General features: G+C 38.6%; 1 protein-coding gene across 4 annotated transcripts in view; it reads right to left on the reverse strand.

The window, feature by feature from the left end:
* LOC139142871 (uncharacterized) overlaps nt 1-12,866 on the reverse strand; it is a 50,797-nt gene extending 37,931 nt beyond the window's left edge. Inside the window, exons 1-2 of one of the 4 annotated variants that reach the window (XM_070713048.1) lie at nt 12,099-12,866; nt 11,613-11,797 (exon numbers count right to left, since the gene is read on the reverse strand). In XM_070713048.1, coding sequence (XP_070569149.1) covers nt 11,613-11,675 — 63 coding nt within the window. In that variant the 5' untranslated portion in view covers nt 11,676-11,797; nt 12,099-12,866. Of the gene's footprint in view, nt 1-11,612; nt 11,869-12,098 lie in introns of those variants that run through there. The other 3 variants (XM_070713046.1, XM_070713047.1, XM_070713045.1) reach the window with 3 other exon arrangements.
* Nucleotides 12,867-15,479: the final 2,613 nt, after the last annotated feature.

Consider the following 15,479-nt stretch of genomic DNA (forward strand, 5'->3'; position numbering starts at 1 on the left):
CGGCCGGACTGACAACGGGGCTCCTTTATATAGGCTAGTTTGATGGTGATGACTCACACGGAATTTCCCGTACACCTTCGGAACGTGTATAAACATGCTCAGCAGGGAATTTCCCCGCTTAGTTCAGGACAATGCACTGCTGCGCGTGAGTTCATATATAGGTCAGGGTCATACTTTAGTTACATGGATGGTTAATTTTTCCTTCGCTTCATGTAGATAAATGAATAAAATGGGGTGTAAAATTCTTACTTCATCCCAGTTGACCACTTTTATTTTACTACTGACGTCAGAAGATGCAAAAATTCGCAGAAAGAATGGTAACCTAAAGTCTTGATCGAATTATATTGTGTGGCTATGTGAGGCAGCGGAGACCTCACCTGTATCAATTTAGCACACCTGGGTGAGACCAATTCCTAAGAGCCAAAGGATTGGAACTAAATTACTGTAATATTATGCTAAAACTCACTGAATTCTCCGTGGAGATTTAATCAGGGTGGTAATTTTTTTGAATTATTCGTCGAGTAATTCATAAACACTCGCGATCGATAGCGTTGGAAGCGGACGTCAAGCCGATATGCTGCCGAAATTCTAAACAGTGTGTTAGCTGTCATCGCTCAACATGCGAACTATCTGACCCAAAAACGCATGAACTAACACATTTCAGTGAAACTATATTAAAGTCTTTTGAGAACGTCGATGCAAACGTCTTTTAAAACTTAGATTCCTGCCGGAACTACAAGCGAAAGAGCGGCGGGTCGATATGCGTTTAGTAACGATCGATTTCACGGCTTTTCTTCGTTCATTTGAAAACTAATAGCACATGTTTCCTTGTGCTTTGGATCGATATAAGGTCTTGATTTAACATTGCAGGTCTTAACAATGTTATTTGTGCCAGCTCGCCCTCTTCGGTTCCGGAATCGTACATTCATTATTCATCTTCGCGTGCCACTGCCAATATGCGTATGCAATTTCGCAGCTTGATGTGATCAAACTTTTATGGCGTTTCATTATTCTGCATACATTGATTTCCTTACATCTAATACACTCGTTTTTGGTCACCATCTTAAAATACAGCAAGGCTACGGCTCGATAGAATGGAAAACTGGCTAATGGATAAATAAAAAAGCTTGACACTACACAGGGGTTTGTCGTTGGTTGAAAACGATTATCTTGTTTGCTGAAGCACAATGCATAAATTATGCTGTTTCTGCTTCTGATCGCGAACGCAATATCTATTTCAGAAACAACATTGTGGGAATAGTGTCTTTAAAATATTCTTCAAAACTCATGGCTATGTCATGGCTATTTCTGCGTGAGCCACAATCTATTTTATGTATGTATGTATGTATGTATGTATGTATGTATGTATGTATGTATGTATGTATGTATGTATGTATGTATGTATGTATGTATGTATGTATGTATGTATGTATGTATGTATGTATGTATGTATGTATGTATGTATGTATGTTTGTATATGCATATATGTATATATGTATGCCCCTATATCTGTATACAGTACATCTGTATGTTTGTTTGTCTACAAAATAGTCTTGATGAAGATCATATCAGCATATTTATCTTTTTGTACTTATATATTATGTAAATATGGTCTTCGCCAAAGAGTTTTTGTAAGCAAATATACATTCATATACCTACTTACATACCACTTGACAATCAAAATGCATCTTTGTTCTATCATACATATTGACAGCATTGAAAGAGTTCAAAATCACTAAACACAGACAGAAATCGCCTTACTTCATCTTGGAGGGACTGTGGTTTCAATGACAAGTAGTTGCCTAAACCTGGGTCGCCATATGCCTCGCACACAACGTGTATACACCTCAAAGTTAAACAAAATGCGACGTGTGGCGAATGATACCGCGACGGAGATAGGAAAAGCTGTAGAAAATTGGAAGAACATGATTGAGTAAAAAGCAAACGATAGAATCATATACGTTTGTTATTTGAACTTATAACGGAGTAACATGCGGGGAATTTACTTAGTCATAGAGTACATTGCCCGGCAACCGGTGAATTCTTTACACAAGTTCATAAATCTTCTTTGATTTAGCTCTTTCCACGCGGCAAAATCTTACACATCTCGCCGTTGCTTATTTCGATCACCTGGGCGACATCCAAACTGAAATCGATCAAAACGGCGACACGCAGGTTTACAAGCCATACATAGACGAAATAAATCAATCGACAGAGATCGAAATCTTGCACCGGCGGTGAAGTGTTGCACTGTCGCCGGGAAAACCGCAGGTCTCGATCGAAGTCACTAAATACGACGTCAATGCAGGGTCAACGGAATATCTTAAGAAGCAAGGACTTGAAGCCAAGGAGCGTGAGATATTTTCATGACGTACCAGCAAAAAAGGTCGTCTGTGAAGTGTTCAGCACTTTTTCTTCGAGATTATCTTGGCTGACTGATTTTGTATAAGAGCGACGGCGACAACGCCACAAATTTAAGACCAGGAATTTATCTGCAGGCTAGCACATTGGTAATATTAAAAGACCATACTCCAAATAGGGCATGTCGCCATCTTAACACTTTAAAATTCCTAGGGGTGTAAAAGTAGCTGATGGGATTACAATATGTGCAGAAAATTGTAATTTTATACCACCCAAAATAAGTAAAAATTGATATCAGTGATTTGAGATAGCTAAATAGATAGGTATAGATTGTTATGTAATCATTTATTCTGTGTGCAAATCACCTGACCCACTGCTCACATCATGATTTTTGAATATCAGTGACGCTAGACTTTATATAATATGCGCTTGTTCAGGGCGATGAATTTTCCCAACATTACCGTCACATTTCATCCTTGGGTTCCGTGCATGTCACGTTTTTTTATCGAATTTGGCACAAGAAGCCAGAATAAACAAACAAACAACTAAAGTCACTCACAAAATTTACTGAGTTGTGATACTGACCTCGCATCTTGAATATGTTGCATGTGTTTTTCAGTCAATTATTTCAGTTCTTCAATTTATGTTTTCTCTTATATTTGTTTATTATTTGTTATTAGTTTATTGGTTTATATATTTATTTTTGCTTGTTTGTTTATCCCGGCGTCCCTGTGATTTAAGCAGAGAGTAAGACCAGAAAAGCATGAACTTCAATCCTATATTATAAATCTGTGACATTTTCAATAAACACATGTCTTTGCTATCGACAGTCAGCTACTGTCGCCATGTTTTATATCATTTGCACAGCGTACATACCGTACACCAATCTAGACATTAGACCAAACTTGGATTTTGTTGTAAAGCCAGTCAACACTGCAATATACAACTTGTTGCGTGCCAGTTACATCTATCTTTCACATCAATATGTTCCACTTACGATCTCAACCTTTCAACTAAATTTGACAAGGCATGTCTGCACCGACTTGTCAAATCTAAAAATATAATTTTTATTGTTGCGAAAAACCATTATTAATAATAATTGCATACCGATGAATGGCTGCTGTTGGCAATAGGCCAACTGAAGGAAAGAAGTACTCATTCGACAGCCCACGCCTACGTTAATTTCTGAGAGAGAGAGAGAGAGAGAGAGAGAGAGAGAGAGAGAGAGAGAGAGAGAGAGAGAGAGAGAGAGAGAGAGAGAGAAGGGGAGATGGACAGACCGACAGGTATGGACAGACAAAGAACAAAGAAACTTCAACACCTCAGAAGGCGGACGGAAAGAAAGAGGCACTTGTGAAAACAACCTTTGCATGAAAGAAAAAGAACAGACAGACAGACAGACAGTCAAGGGCCGTGAAAGGTTTTACTTTAACACCGGTGTGCGGCACCAGGTCTAACAACACCATAATTAGTTACACATAATTAGGTATGACAAGTGCAAGCACGACAAGGAATCACGACACGCGTGAATAAAATCACTCTTGAAATTTCATCAATGCACACTTCTGAGGAGCCCCGACTCACAGTTCTATAGTTTCGTGGGAATGGAGAGTACTAGAAACCGTCCTGCGTGGCGTCTGCCGCCGTCAAATAAAGACTGTCTAAAGGGCACGATTTTTTTCAAGACACTTGTTGTCGTCAATAGATTTCGAACATTTAAAGGTTTACTCAGCTGAGCCATCTATGGGAATTACGCGCATGCGTCGCAGTAACGTATCAGGCGATAATTGATATGGTGTTACGGAAGTAGCAATTACCAACAAAATCTCGGGTCGTGCGCCAATAGCATTCCGACAACTGAATACTTTCTCTGACTGCTCAAGGTTAAGCGACAAGAAAGTGAAATAGCCATATTTGTTACGGCGATACTGTGTGTAAATACTGAGTATTTAACAAGGTAGACACACGCATGCATCAACTCTTCAATATTGCTGCCTTGATATAAGTGCCACTGTAATATACAAATTTAGACCAAAAGGAATTGATTTTCTTATCTCACTCCGATCAAAGAACTATGATTTCGGTTCATTGTTTTAGATATTGTGTGAAAAAAGATGGACAATTTTTGCGCTATAAAACGGTGAAAAATACCATAGTTTCAACTCACTACTTTGAATCCATAGACTTCAAGTTGATCGTCAGGGATTACGCCAGGGATTACAATGCACGTAGAAGTGTACATACGTATGACTTGTACATAAAAGAGAGGTATAAACCTTTTCAAAATACCTTTCGTTGCTTTATTTGATATATCAACAACAAATACACCTTGCATTGATATACAAGAGATTCGTATTGTTCACTGCACATGTTTAATGAACAGAACTTTAATGACATCTTTCACGCCTAAAAATAGACTTGGTACAAGTTTCTGATTTTTGAATGTTTGAGTGGGGTGAATTTGGCGATGATTTGTGTTCTGTTTTCATGTGAAACGCGTGAGTGGGGTGAACACGATGGGTGGGATGAAACCTATACAGGGGAGTTTCTCCTGGTGAATCCGGCAGAAACTACCTCACTACTGCGCAGACTCAAAGGTGACGCGTTCGATCGCTGGGCAAACCTGGCCTGGGCTGCCAAATTTCAAATAGGTTGGTATGAAATTGGAGAGACCCAAGTGAAACTGTTGGAAATGATTTTATTTTTAAAACGTTAACCGACTTGACTGAACAACAAATGAGTTCAATCACTGAGGATTTGTCGATCACATTAGTGCCTTGACCCCATGCCGTAAATGGTCTCCTGCCTGTCTTGAACTGGAAAGGCAAAAACGGATGCAGATCCATAGTAACCGTAGTTCTGATTAACAAAAAAATCCCTACCTTCCCTGTAGAGCAAGAAAGACGAAGATTCAAACAAGCCATGCTTTTGCAGTTTAATCTACCGACAGTGTTCGCGCTTAAAATGGACAGTCGTCGGTGAAACTGTTGGGGCATATGTGAATTGATTAAATTCCAATGCGAAATTGATGTCAGTCTAAACACGGCCCTTTCTGCCTCTTCTGTCAACCCAATTAGTACTTATAATGGAATTTGAAGATATTGCCATCTACGCTGCTTGTATTTAATTAGTTTACGCTGCAAAATCTCTCTCTCTCTCTCTCTCTCTCTCTCTCTCTCTCTCTCTCTCTCTCTCTTTCTTATTTATCAAACTTAAATTTTGTTTGTAACATAAAAGAAAGATGATACTTGCACTCACAATTTCTGCCGATTCCATCCTCCAAAATTGGATTCCGCTCATTTTGTTTCAGCCGAGTCATAGAGGTCAAATTTGATTAAATAAAGGGGAAAATGAAAATAAAAATACTGCACATGCGCACCTGAACTACGACTATATCGGTCCCCGACTAAAAAAAACATACTGTTAAAACGTTATGTTCATTAGCTTTTTTTCTACTCGAACTTTGACGATAAAAGACACAGCAAAAACTAAATGAGCGAAATTCTGGATGGATGAGCGAGTATCCAATCTTTAATTTTCACGTTTCATCAAGCAACTCAAGTTATTCTCTGCCTTCGAGTATTTCCATTGGGTATGTATGGCCGCCATTTTGAATTTCAAATATCGGTTAAGTTCAGGTAATCTGTTTCAATGGTACCAACATTTCCACGGTGACCCTAAACTTTTATTCCTGATTTTGAAAGAGAATGAGTTGAACTTTCCTTGTGGAAAATTTGAGCCAAACTTTAAGTCCTTCAAGTTAAATTTCGAGGCGCACACTTGCCTAACTTTAATATGACCAGTGTTCTCGCTAAAAGCCGGCAGCCCGCAAAAATAGCTGCCTTGGGAGTCTCAAAAACATGTTATCTGCCGGCTGGTTTCATAGATGTAAAGTACTTAATCTCATATTTTCACTAAAGCCTTGTGTAATTGGCCATAAAATGTCTGAAGTTATGGAAGAAAACGAATTGAAACTTGCCGAAACACGTCCCGATAAAACCCAGACGTCGTACTTCCGTAAACAAAAGAACCTACACATTTGACCTTGCATACGTATGTAACATGTCCAATCAGATTGAACGTTCTTATGTAGGCTTTCCAACACATGAGAATTTACATAGGATAAGATTTGAATAGATGTAATAACTGCGGGGATTGCCAGAAACGTTTACACGCCCTGTAACATGCCTAAGGGGTCATATGTGTATTTTCTTAAACTGCACACGCAATGGCAACGAAAGTTCGAGCGAGCGGAACTGGGAAAAAGAAATCTAACGATATTCAACACTATTTTACTTAAAAAAACCCCAAAAATTAGACAAAGGTAAACGTTAAAGTGAATCATGTGTTTTCGAAATGTAATTAACGTATTTCTTGTACTGGATTGGGAATATGGTCATGTGTAATCTATCAACATCGCATCGTGTCCCTGCAGGCCATTAGCCAAGTTTACTGTAACTGTATAGCGTATCACTCCTACAGGGTCGTTTAAGCCCATTGTCGTAAAACGAATTGTCTGAATCTTATCATGTGCTCGGCATTCTGTTTTATCCCATTTGCTTCATCACCACTACAATAAGGGTTATTTTCTTTGCCAATAATAGTTAGTAGCATCATGCAATCAGAATTTAGAAGACCTAACATGAGCAATGTTTAGAGTAAAACTCCATTTGTGCACGGAAGTAGAATGAGAAATGATTAGTGTTAACCAGTTGAGCGCCAGTCACTTTTTGTCACCTTTACAAAATATAACCTAGTCATTGTTTTTAGTCAAAAAATTGATTAAATAGATGTTGCCGATGAAAAGTGATGTCCATTCGGTCAAAACGTATTTTTCAAATGACAGAAAAATTCAAAAAAATTACTAAAATTTTGACAGGGAAAAACTACTGTAACGGCACTGAAATAGTTAAAGTGTAGCTTTAAACATTGAGTCTAATTTTTTTTTATCTCGTTTCTAGTATGTATTTTTTTCCAATATACTTTATTTTACTTCCAGTGTGTGATGTTTTTTTCAGGTCAATATTTTGTATTTCATTTTTTGTATTTTTTTTAATTACCAAATATTATATTTTATTTCTAGTATGTTACTTTTTCACTTCTTTAGTCCAGTGCTTGTTGATACAGGTTGGCATAGCCACACGTGTTGCTTTGGAAGAAGATTTAGCCACTCGTACTCTTAAACTTTCGAAGTAATTAGCGGACTATTGTGATGATCTTTCAGATGCAGATGGTGGTGATATTGTAATGATGATTACTGATGGAGGTGACCTGAAATTATATGCTACTAAACTTAATTTTGATAAAATCTGTTAACATCTCAGTAAACAAATGGTATGGAAAATCAGGTACTCAAGTGTCACCAAATGATCACAATCACAAGTACTCAAACAAAAAATCTCCAGCAGTTGGGAGGGGGAAACCCACCCGCCAAACCCATTCCCCTCGGCCGCCCCGCTCCCTCACCGTCTGATATATTGTTTTTCAACCACCTGAACTACAACTTAGAGATAACCCTGATGACCCTGTTTATTAATTTCTTTTTTAGCATCTTCCCCCTCTACTGTCTATGGTTTTACATTTCAATTGAAAATATGGAATTTTACAGATTATATCGCCAACGTAAAAAGGACACCGATTTGCTGACGTCAGACAAAATTCAGTTTCGAGTGGTCACAAATGCGCGCAGACGACACCGGCTGAATTTGCGACCTTGGGGTTATGGGACCAACGGCAGACCTTCCAGCGTGCTAAAAATAACAACAGACTCTGACGTCATAGCAACACACGCTCTAAGACGCATGACTATTTTTCTGCTATTGATTATTACATTTTGACGAATATTTTAACAAATATTCTCCTTGGACATACTTGTTAAAGATTTTTTTGACATTTTACTATCAACTATTTCTTCAAGTCTAAAATCGAACCTAAAACCATAGTTATTCAGAATGCTTCAATCACTGTGATCTGTCACTGTTGTCACTAAGACAGTTCAAGAAAATGCGTATATGCGACAATGGCTGGCATGGTTGCATGATATACTAGAAATCAGAACAAAAGTTTTCCTTACGTAATATTATCTCTCATCTTTATGAAATTTTCCTGGTGGTGTCCGCAGTTACATTTTATTGGCATCGCGGCACGGATTGCCTGCTTAGGCCTATATTCGCGCGTATATATGTACGTATGCAAATACCGTACGCTGACAGGTAAAATGGATTGCAGGTGGATTTCGCGAATTCGTTTGTTTGACCTTGTGACCTGTGTTAATATTCTGGCTGATAATAATTCTCGCTGAACCGTCATCAATATTGAAGATGTATGTCAGCTCCAACGAGAACTTGTCGAGTTATTTTGTTAGATTTACAGGGAGGGGGGGGGGGTAAAGTTTGTCACAACTCTGGTGCTATATCGTAACTTTCAAAGGTTCAAAAAGTTGAAATGCCAGTTGCGTCTCTAAATCGCGTGGCTTCGTATAGTATCTATAGACCATGGCAGAACTTCCTGCGACTAAACACAACGCAAGGTGCACCTGTCATTCTTGCCTGGTTGCGTCTATACACACAGAAAATAAGAATAAGCGGAATTAGAAGGAGCAAAATTCAAGATCGAGAAGCAAACGATAGCAAAATATCACAAGATTTTCCTGTCTGCTCGAGTCACGGCTTGCGCATGCTTAAAGACAGAATTGCTATTTTACTGAGAACCTCGAAAGATGTCAACTTTTTCTATAATTAACGTTAAGAAACGCACTAAAATTCTTTTCGTCTGAAACAGTCGGGGATTTAGAGAAGTAGCCTTCCCTATTACACTTACTGTGAAGTGATTCAAATCCCCTTAAGCCTGAAAAAAATCAAAAAGGGAATTTATCAGAGGCGAGACTGAGCGGTGAGTTAACATACTCTTTGCTCTTCATCATTGCATCATGCTGGATGGCGCTATTGTGACGCGATGCGTAGGGTTATTGACCCTGACAAAGGAAGTCGGTATCCATAAAATACCCTTCAGACGTCACACTATCACAAAAATCTCTGACTTCAATATTTTTAACACCATGAAATTATCTCGAGGGAACCACCTGACACGCGAGCAAAAGGACTCTTGGGGAAAGTTACAATTTTACGATTTGGGCTGGTAGGCTTGGGCACGGCACTAAGCGACCATATGGGAAGATATAAAGCTGGTAATTTTCAATATGAGATTTCCACTTTAGGGATTATATTTTGTAATTTATATTTTGAGACTACAACGTCGCAGCGAAAGAGCAAATAATGCCCCGCAAAATATTCTAGTTTTATGATTTCAAAATCGTTAAAAATGGCACAGCGACGAATACCAATTTGAGTAGATCACAAATCAGTCAATCTACATTTTTTTGTGTTAGTGCATACAATTTCCCAGAAGAAGTTTTCTCCTGGAAAGTTTTCTCTTTCCTATTTTGTTTAGAACGCGCCTCGAGGACTGATATTCCCACTCTCAAATTTCTACAATTCTTTTCTGATTAACCACTTGTGAGGGCTCCTTTTAGAGATCTTGGAGAAAGAAAAACTTTAACCGTCTTAGTTTTTCGAAAATCAAATATTTTATTTTTACCCCATAGAGTTAACACAAGAATGGCGGCCATTTTGAATTTCAAATATCGCAAAATGTTTAGTAATTTGTTTCGCTAATTCCAAACTTTGTACGGCTTGATTATTATTGTTATTGATTATTATTGATTATTATTGATTTGGTAAGAGAATGGTTGAAAGATTCATTTGGGAAAGTTTGAGCAAAATTTTAATTCTTTGATTTTCGAGGCACACACTACCTTAAGACAATCGGTTGCGAGAGAAAACGCCCTGTACTATGCGACTAGATGGCTTTTTGCAAATCATTCGATCGACTTGCCACAATGACGACTAAATGACGTATGTCTTCACACTGTGCGAACAAAACAAACGAGCAATTATTAAAATATCGATTGCAGGAGTGTCGTTATAACTAATGTCAAGATGACATGAAAAACGTCTCTTCAAAAGTAAATTAACTTTCGTGATAATTCGTCACGTTTTCAGCACGTCTGTGGCCGTGGGCTAACCAAATACCTTCCCACCTGCTTTTCTGTCGGGACGTGGGACGTGTATACCGCATTGATTTTCAACCCTCAAAAGGATTAACACTAGATTTTCAAAATATGATATGATCAACCCGTTGTCCACTGTCACCGCGGCTTGTGAATGAAAACGGAAGTATCGCTCTCTTCGACGCGCTATAAAAATGTTACTTTTCTCTCAAATTGACATCTTTTATTCAATTGACGTCTTGTATGACGCCCTCGTACGTTAACTTTCGCTTCACTGAGCGAGACGGTGGGCGGATGTGATTCCTCCTGTTTTTACGACAGGTTCTCGCGTGCTCACTTCTTGTGCATAAACTATTCATTTTAGATTTTTACAAAACTAATGTCTAATTGTTCAGAAGACAGGCTGATACTAAATTGGACAGATGCCGAGAAATGAGCACGGCGCAGTCACGTGACGGTGTCCCCCAAGAGGAAAACCCGGCTCACGAGGTCACTGAGATAATAATATAGCAATAATGACGCGGCGGCCAGGCGCGCTTGAAAAGACGAACTGTTACTTCCAATTTAAAATTACACCGCTATTTTGATTAACAAGACTCGACACAAAACTGACTGAAAGCAATAGCGTAATTACGTGTTACAATCTCTCATACGTTGCCGCGGTGCAGGATTGTCTGGGACGACGTCTCGATTGGTAAAACCTCGTAAAACATCAGAAATATTGCAGGCCGGCCAGTCAGTACAGCACCAGCTCTTCGATCGAGCGTCGTGTGTTACATTAAAACAACAGGCTTACGGGATACCCTACAACGACTACCTGTAAAATGTCGTACATGCATGACGAGATTACAATTACTCTATCTAATTACGGTTACTCATTTATAAAATATCTGTAGATAATTGCCTTCATCCTGTATGAGTGTCAACTGCTAGCTTTAAAAAATGTAGGACATGAATTTGATCGTAATTGCCCCAGATCTCTGTAAATTCGCTCAATATGCGAGGCGCTGACCGAATTTAAATGAGCATTCTTTGGCGATGTCAGCGTTGCTGGATAGAAAAGTCAATCGCGGTCTGTATTTTTTTGCATTTGTAATCAGACTGTTCGGTTTTTTCTTCAACCATTATTTTCCAGATCTGCTGTTTCACTGTGTTTGGATGAAATTAAAGAAAGGTTGCTTACCGCGTCTCCAAATGGATGTGGCGCCCCAATACAGCAGAGGATGCGGGATAGAAGCTTGCCCATTGTCCAGAGATGGTGCGGGCACTATTGGTGTGGATTCTAAACAGCAGTTCGGTGACGAGGAAGGCAACGCCTATAGACTAAGGGATAAATCCGTCCAACTACATCTTGGCGGTGTCTACATCCTTCAGAAAGAAAGAAAAAAACGGTCAGTGGGCTGACACACACGCACACGTACATCCACCTCTGCTTGGAACTATACCTCTGTAAGAATTTCCGGCTGTCACAGTGCGCAGAGAGGGTGTGCGCATCGCCTAATTCATGCGAAGTGATCAGAGAATATATTTGACGATCTAAGGTAACAATTGACAGCAGACAGGCAGCCGTCGAGGTCGTCAAATATGTGTATCTCTCAGGAGAAGAAAAAAGGACACAATCGTTCTAAAAAAATTAACATCAAGTTACTAAAACGTCGGTCGATCGCACCTGCCACTCGCTGTTTTCTTGCGTGTCTTCTTACTTTTTAGAGATGAACAAAGATGCTGATGTCAGTAGGGGAAGAGAAAATGCAAAATCGCGTTTTCAACGGTGCTTACGTCACGGAGATCCCGTTGTGTGACGACACAAACACGTCGAATCTTGTCTGTCGACAAAATACAGCGGGCAAAATATCGCGTGTGTGTTTTTTTTTGGCATTCAGCATGGAATACCCGAGGAAGCTCAAAGCACGCGTAATTTACATAAACCATTCTCATAAATGACTCCAGGCTGGATCGATAAACTAGGGCATTTACATGGCGGGGTTTGGATTGCTTGGCTTGCCTCAGAAAATCAAATGAAGTCAGCATCATTGTTGCAGACTGTATTCCGTAAACGTCACCCGCCTTGAACGAGATTCCAGGCACATTCCCGCCCCTTTGTATCGAGCTGGGCACCTAAATAATGCAAAAGCGCATAGTGTTCGCGCAGCATCTCCTTCACGCAGACGATGTTACAAACGAGAATCATTCTAAATGGGCGCACTTATCAGTATCTGCGGTTGCCTAGCAACACCTTCAGGAAATCAGTTTATCAACGTTGTAGATGTTATCAGCATTCATTGGTTATACGTTGTCTCGCGAAACGTTCACCGATAATAAAATGATGAAGAGCTTCCCGCAAACACGAAAATTGCTTGACTCTGCAACCTCTCCAAAGTCGATATCATCGTGACACAAAATCGCTCACGTGTATGGCTCCCATGCCTTTGAAATTATCTGCTTGCAGGGTTGCTTCAAGTTTTAAGAGCAAACATAAATCACACCAGGCTAATATCTAATTCCTTGCAAAAGATTCTGTATATTACTTTTTTCAGCACTACGTGCCTTGTCAAATAAGACAAGTAGGGCTGCATTCACAAACATCTCTGGAGGGGGTATGGGAGAATTGACGAGGGGATTTGAAGATATCAAGGGTATGTTGCGGGTCATTTGAAGGGACTTTGGGGATTTTGGGGCTGAAAGGGGGAATCGGAATGAAACTCTCTCTGATTGAATTGGAATATGCGTTCGTTTACCTCTTAAATAGAAAGTCACAAAAAATAACTTGTGTGGGAAAAACCACATTCTGTGTTGTGTACCTTTTGTTAGGAATACATACACAAACATATAGGTACTTTCTCACACCCATAGGCATTACTGAGCTCAGATCACATGGAAACGCTCCAGCCTCTTTGTTCTGTGTGTCAACAGAAGCATTAAAATTGATTTCAAGTCTCAACCAGCATTCGTTTGTCATCAATAACAATGATTACGGTCTTTACACATGCATAGAGTATGTTTACAAACAAAATATTTGTTATTCTAGCATGCTGTGGGAAGTAAAACAAGAAACTGCAGATGATACACGGAACAAAATGTACTGGAAATCGGTAACAAGGTACAGTTTATGTCTTTTGTATACAATCATCTTAATTGTGTTCAGTTTTCCTGACAGGTGAAAGGAATCATCCTGTTTCAAAAAGTTTTTAAAGTGATCGCTGTTTTTCTGTATTACAAGATGAAGTTTTTCCTTTGGGAGAAAATAGGTTAAAACAGCGCTCTCCTTAACTGGAAGAAAAACACAGACAGACACACACACAAACAGATAGACAGACAGTTAGACCGTAAAATCTGTTCACTCCAAAATCAGGCCAGTTTTATTTTGAGGTGGGATTTCAAAATTATGGTAAATTAGAAGGGGGCATTTGAACGCGTTTTGAGTTTCTTAGGGAATTTTTTTTTTTATCTTTTCTCATTTTATTGTCATTATTCATATTTTACAGAGAAAAGGTATCCTGAAACGGAGAAAAATGATTACATTAAATTGATTATGCTAACGTATTCCTTTAGCTGACTAGCATGTGGATTCTTCAATTTTTCTATTTTGTACCGTTGAATAAATTCATTTTTCAAAATAATCTTTACAGGCATTACTGTGCCTCCAGTTACCCAGTATTTATGGATTGACCATTTAGCAAGTAGAATTAAGAGGTCAACCATGCCACCTTTATCTCCAGATCGAGTCTCACCTAAGTCGCAATTAAAAATAATATCTGCCTTTGATAATATAATATTGTGTCCTGTATAATTACTTGCAATATACGAAACATGTTTCCATAAATTTTGTGCTACATCACATTCAATACTGAAACAAAAATTACAGTACATAAAATCGATTCTTTTCCAGTAAAATAAATATTTGTTACATGGCATGAGTCTGTGTAATAGTTTCCACTGAAACTCTCTCAATTTGTATTCTTTTGTAACTATGTAAATATTTCTCCATACTCTAATACAATTATGTTGGTTTCTTAAACTTGTTGCTTGTAAAGATACAAACCACTTAAGTAACTTATCGTCTGCTCCACGTTTTTGCTTTTCAAATAATCTATAATAAACTCTCGATGTCAATTTATTTACACGAACAAAATTGGACTCTGTTCGTACTCCATACTCTGTGTTACCTTCTGTTGTAATACATGGGTAAAACATATTATATTTATTCGTCCATTTCCATAATACTCTGTTCATCTTAGCATTATCACTTGCTTTGTACCATGCATTGAGAATATTTACATAAAAACTTGGAATCTGTGATTTGACATTTATGTGTACAGAATTACAAAATTGATTTTGCTGCAACAAATCATGAGAATCACCCAGCTGGAAATAGGACCAAGGAATAGCAGTCCATGTGCTGCCTTTACTATCAAGGAGCCTTTGGATCCACATTGCACTGATGGCTTTTAATTTGTTATCTAAGTTAAGATGGTTTACTCCCCCCTGCTCATATCCAAATTCGAGTATTCGATTTTTTATAGGCCGTTTTTTCTTTAAGAAGTTGTCCACGACTATTTTTGTTAAAGATAGGCATTCTCTGGAAGCTGTTTTCGAAGTTATGGATACCTTTCATAGGAGCAGTGGTTTGAAAATGAGTAACAAGAAGACTAAAGCTATGTGGGTTGGGGAAAAAAGGAATTGCAATGAGAAAATTGGAAGTGTAGAGTGGACAAACGACCCAATCAAAACCCTTGGAGTTTACTTTGGTTATGATGAAAAGAAATGTGATTCACTGAATTGGGACGGGAAATTAATCAAATTAGAAAAACTACTTAACTCTTGGGCACAAAGAAATCTAACTATCTTTGGCCGGGTTACAATTGTAAAAGTTTTAGGCATTTCTCAGATAGTTTTTTTAGCCAGTGTAATAGGTATCCCAGGCAATATTAAAGTTATAGTGCAAAATCTTAGGGAAATTTTTTGGACCCCCCATCAGAGGTGTTCGTGAATGCAGCCTAAATTGCTTGTCTTACTAAAACCATTGGTTCATGTATCATTCAATCTAGCC

The sequence above is a fragment of the Ptychodera flava genome, chromosome 10 (assembly GCF_041260155.1).
Source record: "Ptychodera flava strain L36383 chromosome 10, AS_Pfla_20210202, whole genome shotgun sequence".
Taxonomy (NCBI): Eukaryota; Metazoa; Hemichordata; class Enteropneusta; family Ptychoderidae; genus Ptychodera; species Ptychodera flava.